General features: G+C 38.3%; 1 protein-coding gene across 23 annotated transcripts in view; it reads left to right on the plus strand.

Annotated features, from left to right (window-relative positions):
- The window catches only part of PARD3 (par-3 family cell polarity regulator), a 450,644-nt gene that overhangs the window by 272,406 nt on the left and 161,476 nt on the right, over nt 1-16,762 (plus strand). For all 23 annotated transcript variants that reach the window (XM_048292146.1, XM_048292221.1, XM_048292304.1 and 20 more), the window contains 3 exons: nt 524-712; nt 1,185-1,355; nt 11,374-11,524. In XM_048292146.1, the coding sequence (XP_048148103.1) occupies nt 524-712; nt 1,185-1,355; nt 11,374-11,524 (511 nt within the window). The remainder of the gene's footprint in view (nt 1-523; nt 713-1,184; nt 1,356-11,373; nt 11,525-16,762) is intronic.

The raw sequence follows: 16,762 nt of genomic DNA on the forward strand, positions 1-16,762 counted from the left end.
AGCCTGGCAATAGCAGAAAGATGTGCTGTTGCAGATCTCAGCTATGTAGTTTTCTGGTTTTTCCTAACACAACTAGTTTTAAATAAAATGAGGTGACTGAGTAATTTTTGAATTTGATTTTCTTGCACTTAGTTTCTCCCTTAGACTGCAAATTTCAATAGATTTTAAAAATGCTGTAGGTTTGCAAGTAGGAAAATATTTCTGATAAAGCTCTCTTTCGGCTAATGAAATAGCAGCTTACATGTGAGTTAGTATTGATGGCAGATTCAGTAATGACATGTGATTCAATTACTTTACTAGAGAGAGAAGCACTTAGACACAAATGTAAGATATTTCTGAACCTAGGCATCAGCTGGAGGTGATTGAAAATACACGATTTGTGCACATTTCTTCACATAATTACTGTGGAAAATATTGTGGCATTGTAGTTAAAAACAGAGACTTTTGAATGCTAATAGCTGTAGAGGGAAGAGAATTCCCAGAGAAATGCTATTCTATAAGCCCATGCTAATCTCCCCAACAGAAAGCAGAAGAGGAGGAGCTTGTCCTCACACCTGATGGCACCAGGGAATTCCTGACTTTTGAAGTTCCACTGAATGACTCTGGGTCAGCTGGACTTGGCGTGAGTGTCAAAGGTAACCGGTCAAAAGAAAACCATGCCGATTTAGGAATCTTCGTCAAGTCCATTATTAACGGTGGAGCAGCATCCAAGGTAAGAGGGAATATCTGTGTACTTTGGTCTTCCTCAGTTTTCCGTAAGTTATTTTGAAAATAACCATAGATTGAAGAAGAATGAGATCTCTAGTGTTCTCCAATTATACCATCAGAGGTAACATTTAGATTTCCACTCACGTGTTTGCATGTCCCAGGATTTAAGCAGCCCTAACAGATTCTCGGGAAGGGACGAGCCATCTCAGGTACAGTTCCATTAGTGTGCTGTTTGAGCAAACAGATTATGATAATAGCTTGAGTGCAAAACTAGAATTGGGATAGACATTTCCTACCGTGGCTGCAATGGAAGCTATTATTCCAGTGTTCATTTGGCCATAAACTTTCAGGACTAAGCATAGTTGGTTGAATATTTTTCTTTTGATTTGTTGTTGTTTTTTATTTTTCTCTCTCCAGTAGACAAAGCTTCTTTTGTGTGTGTTTTATGTAACTATCTATTATTTTTCCTTTTCCAGGATGGCAGGCTTCGAGTGAATGATCAACTAATAGCAGTTAATGGAGAATCATTATTGGGCAAAACAAATCAAGATGCTATGGAAACCTTAAGGAGGTCTATGTCCACTGAAGGAAACAAACGAGGAATGATTCAGCTTATTGTGGCGAGGCGAATAAGTAAATGCAATGAGGTAAAAAGCTTTTGATATCGGGATTAGGAATTTCTCTTCTGAGGTATTTGTGTTTACAGGAGATCTCATGTTTCCTCTGAGACTTGAAAAATAATATTTGAGAAGCTAAAGAAAGAGAGAATTACAAAATGATCTGAATTTCAGTGTTAGACATGCTAACGTTATTACTGATCAATAAAGTTATTCTTTTGAGTATTTTTGTCAATGAAAAATGGGAAACACTGAATAAAACTATATTGATTTTGTAATTGGATCTCACTGTTTACGTGATTTTTGTTCAGTGGAATTTTTTATGTAGGTCTGTTAGATCTTTCATTTATAGACTTTGTGTTAACTGACTTGTTTCTTTGTCACTTCCAGTTTTTTAATTAAGAGTAGAGCTCTTATATTTCATTATTATATTTTATCTAAACAAAAGTTTCATGTAAACATTCTGCAAAACTTTATACCAATAATTTAGTCATTTTGGATTTTAACTATGTTGTGTCTTGGCCTTAATTGCAGGGGAGGATAAAATACTGAATTCAGGGTGAAGTGGTGATTCTTCTGATGATTTGCAACTTGTCTTCTCTTGTACAATGTTAATGTGTTGATGTTTTGAAATTTATTCATGATTTCTAATGGCTTATCTTCTATTTCATGTAAATAATACTATATACTAGGAATATCTGGACATACGATACTGAGAAGGATTGTAGATGCTGTGGAGGACAATTCAGAACAAATTGGAGAAAGGACTGAGTTGAATAGGATACAGTTGAATGGCGGGTCAGAAAAGCATCTTTTCTTTAGAAATCTAAAAGTCAATTCTTTCATTCTGGCTAGTACGAGTAGGTTTAATCAGGAACTTTATTTCTTGATCATCATGCTTCAGAAATGATGTGCATAAATTGGTTTAGTATTGCTGCTTCTGCACAGGGGAAAAAAGAATTGTTTACTTTTTAATGCATAAATCTGATCTTCAGAAAAAATCAGTCCATAGTGTATTAAAAAATCATGTCTGAAAAAGACACTAGGCTCTCTAACAGTGTTAAGCTCCTCTTGATTAACTGCTTATACAAAGCTTTTATACACATACAGGTTTATATGTGCACACTGCTAGAAAGCCAGGCGGATACACAGGGTTTCTTGCTTAGCGTTGAAGGAATTACGACCTTTTTGTATGTGGTGATGTCCTTTTCTAGCCCTAATTCAGACTGTCTTTTGGCGACTGTTCCTTATTTTTACCCAATTTCAGGTGCTACTATGCATTACTACATAAAAAGGGTGAAATATTTTACACTGCTTCTCTGTTTAGTTTTCTTCTTTTCTAAAGGGTTGTAGAAGATGATCACTTTTTTCCTAGTGAAAGTCTTCTCGATTGAATTTATCCAGTGTTTGTAAACATGACAGAGATAAACTGGCAGGGATGAACCAAAGACATGTCTCCTTAAATCCAACACAATTTTTACTCATTCAAAAACAGCTTGGTCCCCTATATCTGCCTGACATTTAGCATGATTTATTTAGCAGAAATCATGTGCCAAAACCAGCACAGCTGCAGTATATGTGCTTCAAGATAAAAGAACTGATTGTGGAAACAGATTTAGATACACTGAAATGTACCTGCACAAGGGCAGGATAGGCCTTGTCTGTCTGGGCCTCCTTTACAGTTTTTGTGCATTTTCCCAACTCCTAAAGAAACTGGCAAGATGAGCCATAATGATTAGGAAAGTGTTGATATGTCACTATTGCTGTAGTAATCATCTTTACAAAGTAACTTTTTAAAGTAATTTTTCCTAGGAATTATTGCTTTTATCACACTCATCCGAAGGAAATAAGAGGTCAATACTGTTTGCATATTTTAATATGATGAAAGGACTACTTGCATGGACATAAAGCTGTTTACCTGCTGAGCTGGCAGTTTGCAAGAAGCCAAACTTTTCTGGAAGTCTTGCAGTGCCCAGACTTCAATGAAATGAAAAGCAAAGAGAGCTTTTTTTCTTGGTACTTTGCAATTAAACCCAAGTTCCTCCTTAAAGACTGTTAAACTTTAGATATTATTTAAATATCTAAAGCTTTATTAAGTTTTAATTTAAACTTTAGATTTTATTGAGCTGATATAATACTGATAAGCTGTGATAATGTTATTTCTGAATGTTGCAGGAATACCATATATGAGTATGGTATTCAGTCAGTTCAGTCCCTCAGTAATGGCTGTGTGGCCTGAGACCCAGCTGGAGACAGCACTGCCTCAGTGGCTGGCCATGTCTTGCAGCCTTGGCTATATTATGCTTAATTCAGCAACACAGATCACTTAGGCATGCTTGTATACAAGTTGTTCCCTTGGAACATTCCAGTAATGGCCACCAGGAAAGATTTTTAGTACTAGAACACAAAAGAAATTTGGCAACAAATTCAGGAGCTTGCAGATTAGAAGCAAAAGCATGAAAAGAGCAGACCCTATCTTAATAACTCCCACCTTTTATCACCATAGAAGCACAGAATCATTTAGATTGAAGATCATTGACTCCAACTGTTAACCCAGCACTGCCAAGTCCACCCCTAAACCATGTCCCAAAGTGCCATATCTACACATGTTTTAAAGACCTGCAGGGATGGTGACTCAGCCAATTCCCTGGGCATCCTGTTCCAATGCTTGACTACACTTTTCTTAAAATATTTTACCTAATATCCAGTCTAAACCTTCCCTGGCACAACTGGAGACTGTTTCCTCTTGTTCTATTACTTGTTTCTTGGGAGAAGAGACCAACCCCCACCTCTCTAAATCCTTCTTTTAGGCAGTTGTAGAGAGCAAAAAGGTCTCTCCTCAGCCTTCTCTTTACTCTGGGCTAAACACCCCCAGCTCCTCAGTAATGGGGGTCTACTGGTTTTATTAAATACAAAAAGAAATGTTTAACTTTTCAGAAAATATTTCCGTGGTGTTTTTTATGCTCTTCTTTTTGCTCTACAACGGAGTTGCCATAAAAAACCAGCAGATAAAGAAAAATAAATCCTGTTCAACTGATTCCTTTTCTTTCTTGATTCAGCACTGTATGTGCCCACTTTATGGACAAAAACATAGCTTTGTTTCTTGTTTGTCTGAACTACAGTTAAGTGGAACTGGCTTGGTTATGTTCCCTTTTGTGCATCACCAAGAACAGTGTTCACTCTGCTCTGTTCCAATGTACGGTCAGTCCTGTGAGGTCAGGGCTTGGCTGATTCCCTGCCACGCCATGGAGTACCCACAAGTGTCTCAAAAGGGAAATCCGTACAAGGGATGATAATGCCAATGTAAAAAAGAATTGTGCTAAACATCTGGATGATAAAAGCAGTTCCTGTCTGGATGATAAAAAACCCCACAACAAAATAACAGCAAAAAAGAACAAAAAAGAACCCGAAGCCTTTTTGTTCCCTGCCTTCAAGTCCAGTAATTGTTTTGCAATTGCAAAGTCAAACTGACTTCTTTTGAGATAGACTACACAGTCTGCTTCTTTCTTCAGTAACACTGAGTTTTAATTGGATTTTAAGGAAGTTAGTGGTGTGAATACAGTTCTTCTGGTTTTAATGTCAATTTTCATAATCAGCCCTAGGAGTTGCTTAGAAGGGAGAATTAATTTTGCAGCACGGTTCTGTAGATTGTTGTTTCTGCATGTTTCAATTTAGACTAGGACTGTTGCTGTCTAGAAGTGAGGGACAGCTCAACCTCTGTTGTCCTGGGTTGAGAGAGGCAGGCACAGTTGCTTCTGATCTACTGCAGAGGCACTGTCTTTGTCAGAGAGCTTTCTTTGGCTTCTTGAACATGAAACTGTTTCAAACTTTGTGAAGTGACCTCAGATATTCATTTCCCATGCCATCATTATTCTCAAACAGCTTCACAAGTTCTCATGTTGTAAACTAAGCCTTCAGAGCAGTTATAGTAACAATAAAAATGTCCATAAACACCATAAGAGTGTTATCTTGACTTCAGAGAGGCAGGGAGCAGATAATTTGTATCATCAGCCCTTCCGTAACTGTAGACTCAAAAGAGACCACAAACTTCCCAGAAGGTAAAAAGTGATTTTGTGCTGTTGTGGTTTTGCTGAACTGAAGATTTGCCTGTAGAAAGAATTTTCATTGACTCACCAGGAGATAGTGTGTAATCCACCCAGGTTTTCAAGTGAATTGTCCTGTAGTAAATATTGATATAAGCATGAAGTGTGTGTTAGTTATGAATGAACTCCAAGCCAAAGCTGTGCATCTGAGTTTTTCTCCTGTTTGCATCATGTCTATACAGAGTACAGCAATATAGAATTCTGCAAGCTGCAGTACTACAAACCTTGCAAACCTGTATTTAATAACACATCCACTTTAGACAAAATCACACACTGAATATTTGATGGATGTTGTTAGATTACTGTAACAAAAACATTTAATTTGGGATTTGGCTGTATCTGAGGTTCCCGTACCCCCTGTTTCAAAAAGTTAAACATTCTGTTCTGTTCTATGTTTTCAGCTTCAAGCCTTGCATGTTAACTTGTCAACTTTCCTACATAAGCATGGAGAGGCTCTTTAAGATACATTTCCAAAGCTGTGAAAACAGTGAGAAAAATGGAGAGAATAACAATAATATTGACTTGATATTCATATATGGCCAGTTTTTAACACCTCATTTTTCAGAAGAGGTTGCCATCAGCTTTTTAGATCCTTAACTCAGGGTGGAAATTTTTTAAATTGCTCAGATTTAAGGAGAAACAGTGGAGCTCCTTGTGCCGTGTTCTGTTAATTAGTGATGCTGTTATGATTAGCCTGTACGGGCAGACAGCTGGTGGCTGCATCACCAGAACGTGCTCAGCGCTCAGGCACAACTGCCAGGCACATCCCTGCAGCTGGCAGCTCCATGTGCTGATTCAAGAAAATAAAGGTATTTGTTACTTTTGGAATCCTGCGCTTTTCAGTCCTGCAACCTGGACAGCTTAGACAGAGATTGCTTGTCTGTTCATGTCACAGGCAGGCTGCACTTGTCTGCCATTAAGTGAGAGAGCGTCACCATTTTCCTCAAAATGAAAAATTTCAAGGGTTTTTCTTGTCTAGCCCCTCCCCCCCCTTTTTTTTCTTTTTGACAGAATGAATATTTTGCCAAATCTGCCTGAAATGACGGTTTGCAAATGATTTGCAGATCCCCAAATGAATGTCTGTTCATCTTTTTCTCCATTTGAAAATGGGCAAACTATGAAACAGAGAGAGTGTATGTCATGATGCCAGACCATATAAGGACCTCATCATTCATTAAATAAATTGACTGATAGGTCAGTGAGAGAGACTTTGCAAATGAGTGGTTTCATTATAAGAGAAACAAGCAAGCATCTTTTCTTTTACAGTATATGTGCAAGTATAAAATATTCAGCATCATTTTCCCCTGCATGCATTACCTAGTTACCTACTTTGAAATTTATAAGACAGGTTTGTTTTTTTCTTTCTCACTAGATTAGTCTTGTTATGACCTTTGGAATTTAACTGTCAAAAAGTCTTTAGCGTCTTCTCCAAACACGGTGATTTCCCTGTTCACTCCCATCTCCAACTCATTGATAAAGCTGTTTATCAGCTTAAGCTGTTCCCAACTCTGATTCCTGGGGCAATCTATAACTCTTCTCCATCCTGAAGATCAGTCTTTGCGTCCAATTCTTTAGCCAGTTTTCAACCCAGAAAATGAAAATTTAGTCCAGTCCCATGAAAACTTAGTTTCTTTAATGCCTTTGATATTGATGCTTTGATATAGACTAGTAGTATTTTAAAAGTATCTATGTTGAAAAAGGAAGCTGGAGTATTTTGGACATCTTAACCACAGTACACACATAAGAAAGGAAAAAAGAAAGCCTGCAGAATAATTCTGTGTGACACAAAGAGCTTCAGTATTCTTGATGCAGTGTAATATACAGCAAATTTGTATACTGACTTCTTTAACATCCACAATGCTTGCATGCCTATATTTGGATAATTTACTTCTGAAGGAAAAGGGAAGTCTGATTCTTGTTTCTTTAAAAAAAAAAAAAGGTGTGTTTATGCTTTGAATATTTTGGCACTCTTCTTGTGCATAAACGTTTTCATATTTATGTGGATAACTTCAGATAGGATGGATGGTGGTGTTTAAGTAAAAAGAACCACATTATTTGTCCTTTTATCATCTAGATAAGCAGCAGCTGGGCTAGTTAGTACAGACAGTGCTTTAGCAAACAGCTGGTTTTTATCTGAATGACAAAGGGTCAGGGTAGAGACCTTTTTTATTTAAAAAAAATTAATCTTGTTTCTCTTTTTATTTTAAGAGAATGGAGGAAAAAAGGAACTACAGGCAGTCTGTAGCATGGGAGGTTTTATTGCATTTTTACGAATATGATCATTTAGTATATATCAGTGCTAGGATTCAGAGAGCAAACTCTCTCTTTTCAGTCTAGAGAGAAGGATCAGGAGGATCTTAGCAGTCAGTGTCTACAAATACCTGATGGGAGTAATAAAGAAGTAATAAAAAAGACTAATCTAGACTCTTCTTAGGGCTGCCCAGTGCCAGGACAAGAGCAACAGGCACAAACCAAAATACGAGAAATTTTTTACACATAAGAAAGAAAAAAAAATTCTTCATAGAGGTGAACAGTGGCACAACTTCCCTGGGAAGTTGAGGAGACTGTGATCTTGGGGGTATTCAAAACCCAGCTGGGCAGGGCACTGTGAAACCCGCTCTTGCTGACCTTGCTTTTGGCAAGAGGTTGGGTTAGACAATCTCCAGTGGTTTCATCCACCCTCAGTAGGTCTGTGACTCTGAACTGGCACTCCAAGGAGTGCTCCAGCAGCTATTGATAGGAGGACAGTTGCTGTGCAGATTTCTTTCCTTGCCAGGCCTTTAATGAAGTTAGGAATTCCTACAACTTTGTTTATATTACCCACTCTTTATCAGTTATCAAATCAAGTTATACCAGATAGCACAGAGACTGGTTAAGAGAAGGAACTAGAATGTGTAATTCAAGCTCTTTATTAGAAATTAATCAGGAAGAACAAGTCTATTTGAACTGCAATCTTCCTTTGGACTGTTGGACTGTTTGTCTTGCCCACAACAGTTTCCAAATTCTAATTTTTTTTCTTGCACAAACTTTCTGCTAACAATGTAAGGAAAAGGCCTTTTGGTTTTTTGTGAAAGCCAGTTGTCTAATTTTTGGCATTTTATAAAAGGCATTGTATCTTCTGTAAAGTATTTTTGTAGCTGGCTGTCAATGCCTTTGTTTAAACCCATCTTTTTGAGATGCTAATTAGAAATGGAAAAAGTTTTGCTCATGGAAATTACAGAATATATGATTCACTTTACAAAACACAGCCATATAAATGCAACGCTCCTGCTATTTCTTTTATTTACCCTGTACTTTACTGTATTACCAGGAGTGAATTTCTGTATATTTCTGAGATTCAGAACGATCTTCTTGTCAGTGTCTTTCTGAAAATCTCTTGAGATCTTTCTACAAATGAGTCTGAAAGTTGATGGCTTGTCACATGAAGAAGGACTGTGTGATATGGCTCACTAAAAGCTGGACACTTGTTACATAAAGTCCTCAATATAGCACTGGGAGAATAAATCCCAAAGCAATTTGATATTTTCACACCTTATTTAAAGGCAGTGAAATGAAGGGTAGTTCATAATTTAGTACCTTTATCATGCAAGTTTAAGCTCTCAAGCGGTCTAATGTTGCTATGCTCTTTTTTCTATAAAGTGTTTCAGAAGTTAACATTTCTTTTCAAATTTGCCTCAGATTCCTTTATAACAGAGTCTACAAATATTGTTTAATTTACTTTTCAGTAAAGCTGTCAGTTGTAATCTGCAGTTTAAAAAAACTAATAAAACAAATCCTCATTTCACAATTTAAGCCTTATTGAGTCTAATTCACTTGCACTGCAAGTTTATTATTCTCCTGCAGCTTGATGTGCCTCCAATTGTAATTGTGTTGACCCTCCGATGCAGTAATCTCCCCGGTGCTTATCAAACTGGGAGAGATAAGTCTACAATTTGGAACTTCATTAAATATCTCATTTATATTAAACAGATGATGGCTTTGAACAGAAATAATAGTTTTTGCAGAGTCTGCGACCTCCCAGTCGCGGTTTCCCCGACTGTACTGCGGCGTTTCACAACCCTCCACCCCCATGGCCCGGGCGTCGCGCCAGTGCCCGCGTGTCAGGAGTCGTCAGTCCATGGGCTCACTTCAAAGCCTCTGCTGGGGAGAGTGGGGCATAGTGCTTCATAGCCCTTGAAGCAGATTCTTTAATCTCTTTCATAGCATACATTTCTTAGTCATCTGGGGACTGTGGGTGAAGTGATTAATAATGGGCAGCTGTTTCAAAAAGAAAAAACAAATAACAAACATGTTGCTTGTTATTGTAATTCCTGAAAGTATGAACTACTCCCCTTGTGCTTGTCTGGAGAGCAATACTTGGAATAAGCATTCCCAGTGGCTTCAAATAGTTTGCAGCATGCTCAGTGTCTTTCAGTATCTGGTCCCCACTTTATTTCGATACGTATGAAATAAATGCTGTGGCATCTGTGTAAGGACATTGTTTTTAGGATTTACTATATGCTTCAATATGAAGAGGCGTGTTGGTAAGAGCTAATGCTTTGATATCTGAGTTCATACTACTTTTCTACAAAATGTATCTATTTTTTAATAGTTGTTTACTTTTTAATAGAGCTGAATTCAGCTCATGATGTTCAGGTGAATTGGTTTAATGGTCTTGGCAAAGCACCTTGATAGCATTACTGAGAGACCAGCACTGTGCTGGAACCCAGGTGAACCAAGAGCTTTAAGGGCAGCAGGAAGGCTGGATGGTGTGAGGAGCACACCTCTCTGCAGGGAGCAACTGGACCCTGCTAAATTTGGCATCCACAGTGACCTGTGAGTGAACAGGTACTCATTCTCCTCATTCCTGGGGGGCTGTGCTGGCAGCAGAGCTGCCTGTGGCTGATGGGGTGGGTAAATCCAGCTAGATGGTACCAAATTATTTTCTTCACCTCTCATGGGTGCTGCTTTCCCCGGAGCTCTGATTCTCTGGGGCTTGCCAAGGAGAACTTGACTTTTTCCTGTCTTTTTGAAAAATCTGAGAGGCAAGTGTAGGAAAACAAGGGATGACTATCTTCCGCAAGCAAAGGCTGGGCCGGGAAGACACTCAGGGCAGTCTGCTGAAGAAGAGTTGGGGTGGGGTGGGCAGGTGGCTGTATATGCAGTTTGCTCTCCTGTGCAGGTGGCCAAGCAGCCTGTCTCCATCACTTCTACCACATACTTCATCTGTCTTGTGATGCCCTGGAGACTCTGGCTGCAGCTGTGGTGGGCAGAGACCTGGCAGCTGCAGGAGTTTGAGGGCTGGAGTGGAGGTCACCCCAAATCTTGCCAGTTCTGGTTTTTGTGTCTGCCTGGATGCTGCAGCAATCGTTCAGGCTGAATGAAGCATGCAAGAACTCTTTACTCTGCAGTCAGGAAAGGCAGAGCAAAGAACTCAAATGAAAAATATAATTACGATGAAGTCTGACAACTTTTGTGTTTTTTTCTTTTGTTCCTAACTACAAAACTTTGGAGTATGATGATTGCATTTGAAAGCAAGTTGCACCACTGTGGCAGCAGCAGCCAATTCCAAATGAGAGTTCCTGTTCGGTGCTCCTGATAAGGGTCTTGTTGTGCTTAGCTGTCAGTGTGGGGAAGATGGCCCAGCTGTCTGCTGATGGTATTGAAAACAGCCCAACTGTCTGTTTAAGAAATTATCCAACAAAGAGACACCAAAATGGAATGGGGTTTTTTCACCAATTTTCTGCTGAAGGATTTGAAATTTGACAGGGCACCATGGGGGGTGCAGTGTAAAGGGGTTAGAAAGTTGGTCATTAGGCAGAGCTGTCATTGCAAATTATCTCTGTCCAGGATGAGAAGTTCTAGCTTATTTGGTGCTTAGACAGCTCTAGGCCTTAGGCAATTTGTTACAGTTCCCCCATGTGGTTAAGGGGACCCCAGGCACTAATTTTCCCCTCTCTTTGCAGTTGGAATCACCTGGGAGCCCCTCTGGGCCAGAGCTGCCCATAGAGACTCTGCTGGATGACCGGGAGCGGAGGATTTCCCACTCCCTCTACGGCGGGATCGAGGGTCTCAGCGAGTCGCCCACAAAGAACGTGGCGTTGAGCAGGATAATGGGTGAGTCAAAGCAGCTCTGTTAAGCAGGGCATGTTTTTATTTCTCTCTGTGATTCACTGAAGGGTGATTAATGTGTTACATGGGAATTGGGGAACATGGAGGTTGCATTGACCAACTTAAAATGTGCCTCAAAATTGTTCCATGTAAGCCTTCTGGATAGTTAATGTGAGGAAGAAAGTAAAGTGGGATTCTGAATTGAATTTTGTGTCCTGTGACAGGTCACAGAATGAATAATAGTAGCATTTAACATGGTCTTTCAATGTCTGATTTGGGACAATTAATTATTGGTTGGTCTAGCCTCCATGTTGCATCAAAGGCAGTGGCACATGCAAATTCATAATTTTTTTTAGCATTTCTTCTCCTCTGTTTCAGTCCTACTAAAATACAAAAATAAATAAGGCAATCTTGCATCCATTTATGCTTATTAGGGGACTTTTAAATTTATTTGAATTTTTGCTTTGCAGGACACCAGTTTAAAAGCCTCATAACTAATTTTAAGCATCCCTTGTGTAGATTCTGTGCCCTACCATCTGCATGGTCCCAGTGGATAATGAGGTTATTAGCAGTTGCTCTGCAGCAATTCAACTTCTAATGTACAGAGCTAGTTAATGAAGACTTGCCTTGCCACAGGAGTGGTTGGATTTACTGACTAGGATGGGATTAGTTTGAGAGGATTTTCAAGTTTAAACACAAAAAGCAGCTTGATGAAAATAACACCTGACAGAAGATGTGACAATTGCTCGCTTGAGTTGCAAGTTTTAAAGAGACAACATGGCTATTAAATATAGGATTTTTTTTTAGTGTATCACATACACAGAATGTATTAGAAGATGCTGCTATAAACTTGATATGAAGCAAGGCTTAACTTAGTTTTCAATTGCTTTAGATTAGTTTTCAGCCTTAGAAAATTAGTCTACCACTTAGGCTTTTTCAGTCAACAGTTTGTGTATATTTTTCACCCTGTTTTGGGTTGGTGGGGATTTTTTTTCCCTGTTTTTTTTTTTAAATAATTTTTTATATTTTGGGGTTTGCATTTTCTTTGTGGTAGCAGATTAGGACTGTTGTTAAACTCTCTGAAAATCCGCAAGTTTGCTCTTTAGGGTATTTCTTCCATTAAGTCTTTTGTCCTTTTTTGTGCATTTGGGCAGTAGTAATTAGAAACAAATCATATTCTTGTTCTATTGCATTTCATTTTGTGCAGTTTGGAAGAAAAAATGTGCACATGAAAATCAAGGCAGTGTGAAACCTTGTCACCCAAAGCCATATGCTCTTAAAGAGAACAATTGAGAAAAAAGTGTATTTCTTTGTCAACAAATTTAAGGAGTGATGAAATAATTTGAAGTCTTTAGCACTGCTCTCCCAAGGAAAGAACAAGTTCTTGTGGTGTCAAGGCTTTAGATAAAACATTTGCAAAGCACTGCCTTCTGCTCTTTCCATTAGTGCTGCAGAGGATTTACACATAGAGCTCATGTAAGTGTTAACAAATTATCACTTAAACACCTTGTCCATTGATAGGAGAAGGAACCCTGAGAGAGTCTTGGTGCACATGTGCCAGCAATGCAGTTTACTCTGACATCAGAGGAGCACAAGACTTGCCATGGCAAACTGAACTAGTTGTTCATCAGCCTGGTATCATCCCTTTAGCAGTAGCCAGTAACTGATGTTTAAACTACTACAAAAAAACCATCTTTCCAAAGCTGTTGACAAGTAATGCTTTTAGATACCTTTGCCTTGTATACGTAGGCAGAAAAAAAATCCATCCTTCATTTTCTAAGTTTCTTATAACCTGAAGTTAATGTTTTGATTTTCTGTGAATCATCATTTTTTCTGATTTGTTTTCAGGGACCAGGAGCTATGTAGAAAATTGGTTGGTTGTGACCTAAATCCATTGAATCTTTAGTGGAAGCACTTTAGTGGAAAATCAAATTGTGCCCGAACCTCATAGTAAATGTGATCTAGTGGCATGTAACTAAAAACTGGTCTTTCCTGGATTGGACTGTTCCCATCTACAATCACAGCAGCTTCACAGACCTGTGATATTTAAACTCAGTTTTGAGGGAATGGTCAGTTTTCTAATAGACGATTTTTTCTGAATTAATCAGTATCACTAAATTAAAACTTTAGTGTTCATAACCTTTGGCATGCAAGTTTTCTTGCAGTGCCATACAACAGAGAGGTATTGCCTGTTGGGAGAGATAGGTACAGTTGTTTGTTTCAGAATAGCTAACGTTTTTAAAACAGTCATTCATTATGCAGTTGAATCCCTGTCCTTTTTGGCATGGATAATGAGAAAAAAAGCAGGATTTTTTTTTATTTTCCTGAGAATGTTTATGTGGTGTTACATGACTCTTCCCCTCTTGAAAATTGGCCTAAAAGTGAGGATTAGTCCTAAGAACAATCTGGCTGAAGAACACTGGAGGTCTGTACCTTCCCACACTGGTCCTGCCCATGAAAACAAGCCCAAAGGAGGGCTTCATGCAATGCTGGTTCCCTTGAGTGCTCTCCCCATATCAAGAAGCCCTCTATGGGCTCTCTGAATCATCTGATGTCTTTTGATTTATCCCTCAGTGGATTTAACTATGTAAACTTTCAGTACTCAGTACTTTTTAGTGAGGAGATGACTCTTTGTTTTCATGGTTGAAGGAGCAGGTCTTTCTGCTGCTTTTGCTCTTGGATGGATTTGAGTTTTTTTCCTTCCTAAGTTAGCCTATTCAAAAGTAGCAATGTCAAAGTCTGAAAAATGCCTGCTTGTTCTAGTAATTGCTTAAAGTTGGAACAAAGATTTTAAGAGTGTTTTGTTTCTTTTAAATACCATTAATGTAATTTCAGGAAAGGTATTTAAGACAATTTCCTTACTCTTTCATAACTGACAAGCAAGAACTGGCTGTCAGATCCTTGCTGTGAGAGTGGGAATAAAGTACCAATTTTAGGATGTGATTTAAATTATGTAAAATAATGATTGCTTACTGCAATAAGGCTACATGAATCTTTTCATGTTTCTGATGATTCTCATTTTGATCTACTTTTCTAGGTGGTTATTGCTATTATAGATTTTCTTATGCTTTTTCATTTGATAATATTTCACTGAAAACTTCTGATGGAGAAAAGATACAACTTTCTGTATTCAGGGAATATTTTTGATTTGGAGGAGGTGGGATTTTTTATTTATACAAATTAAGTCATCTCTTTTAAGAATTAAATGGCTGTAATAAACCCTTATGTTTATTCTAATATTTCCAGTTGTGTGTTGTTAGCACATTCAGAATAACAGCTGTGTTACACTGGTTTGCTTGGCTCTATAATTAAAAATTCAAGTCTTCTTCTGACATACCATTCTTGAATATCATGCATTGTGCTCCTGAGTTTTGCAATACACAAATACATAGCTGCTGTCTATATAAATTATTCTTATTCAACAAACAGTTTAGTACAAAGTCCTCTTTCATCTCTTTCTTCTAGTTGCTGATATTTTTTTTATGAATGTGATGGGTTTTGTTGCTAATGGTAACTAAACAGAAGTTATTTATCCGTGGGTACACAGAATAACAATCTCTTGTCCTGAATCTGCTTTTCATCCTGAAGGATCCCCCAGAACTTTGTAAAATTTGACGCTTCCTACACAACAGGAAATACTTTATTCTCTACATAAATAATTGCTATCTTAAGGATGGAATCAGGAGGAAGCACTACTGACAAAAATTTAGCTAGAGATGTAGAGTGTGTGTGTCAGTGAAATGAAAATAACCCTTTACAATCTGATTGTGGTTCCTGGGCCAGGAATCTCATCAGAATGTGGTGCTCTTCTGCAAGAGTTGACAGATCTGAGCACTTTCTTGAAATCCAAGGCCTGGATACAGTGGAGAAATTTTTGTTGTTAGTCATTCTCCAGGCATTCGTTGTACTATTGGTCTGAATCCCACAGTATCAACATGCTCATGAGTCACTCATAAAGAAATACTGGGTTTTGAACATATGGTGAGAGTGTTCAACAGATTTTGTAGACCGTCCTTTAAAGAGAAAGCAATAGCAAAAGCACAAGGACCAAGCCAGAGAGAGTTCCATGACAATGCAGTGTCAATATGGGAGCCAAGTTATCCCAGCAAACATATTAACCGAACTTCAGGGAATTTCAAGATTTAAAAGGACCTGGAGCAGTTTAGTTCCTCATGAGTAAGCCTATTATTCTGTACTGTATATGCTTAGGGTTTTTTGGAGTGCTTTATGTTGGTGGTTTAATTCAGATCCAAACTATTTTCTGGTGTATTATAGGTGTATAAAAGGTTTGAAGTCATGCTGCTTGGCATATTTTTCCTTGTAGGATGAAAATGCTCATAGACCTGGAGACCAGACATTTGGTACTGGAGCTCTGAGACTTCTTTTTCTGCACAGACAGATGGGAACCCTCATGTTGGAACCCAGGGTTCTGAGAATTTCAGCCTGTCAGTGCTGAGAGGCAGTGATCCTCAGAAGTACACTGTATTTGATCCAAAACCCTGGGAAAGGCTCCCTAAATTGTGTTATAACACTGAGGTTGTTGCTGTGTAATTAAAACTTGTATCACTGGGTGGAATATGTAGAGATGTAGAAAAATAGGTTTAGGGGATATAGGTAATAATAGGTTACAATATGGAGGAATTTGGATGTGGATCTTCTTCTTCTTCTGTTCTCTCTTCTCCTTCTTCTTCACAAATCTAGGATTTCTGCCATTGGGTTAAAAGTCCTGCACTGCAGGACATGAAAAGTTAGTAATTGGGTTGTAAGTAAAAACATTTCATATTGGTATTTCAAAATTGGTTAATTTAGACTTTAAAAAGCCTTGGAAGTTAGAACTCATGGCCATTTTCCACCTTGTCACCTAAGAGGCACATCCCGTGCAGCTGTATTATAGATAAGATATAATAAACAGCTTAGTCCAAACAAGAATTCTCAGTCTTCTGCATTTTAATTCAAACTCTGAGTAAAAGAACTCACAGAACAGCAAAAAGAGAAAACCAAAAAATGGGAAAATTAATACCCTCCTTACCCAATAGTTTGGTGTGGTCCTCAGGCTGTGCTTCTTTAGATTGGTAACTTGTCCAGGAAATTCGAGCATCATTGTCCTGAGATGAGAAACACTTAAAATGGAGAATATTTTACCTTGCTTAGTACAGTGTCCAAAATAATTTATGTTATTACAGATTACCTCACTGAAGTTGAATTAATATATTCAAAACTGGACTTGAAGTGTAGTCAGAGTCT

The sequence above is a fragment of the Corvus hawaiiensis genome, chromosome 1, assembly GCF_020740725.1.
Source record: "Corvus hawaiiensis isolate bCorHaw1 chromosome 1, bCorHaw1.pri.cur, whole genome shotgun sequence".
Taxonomy (NCBI): Eukaryota; Metazoa; Chordata; class Aves; order Passeriformes; family Corvidae; genus Corvus; species Corvus hawaiiensis.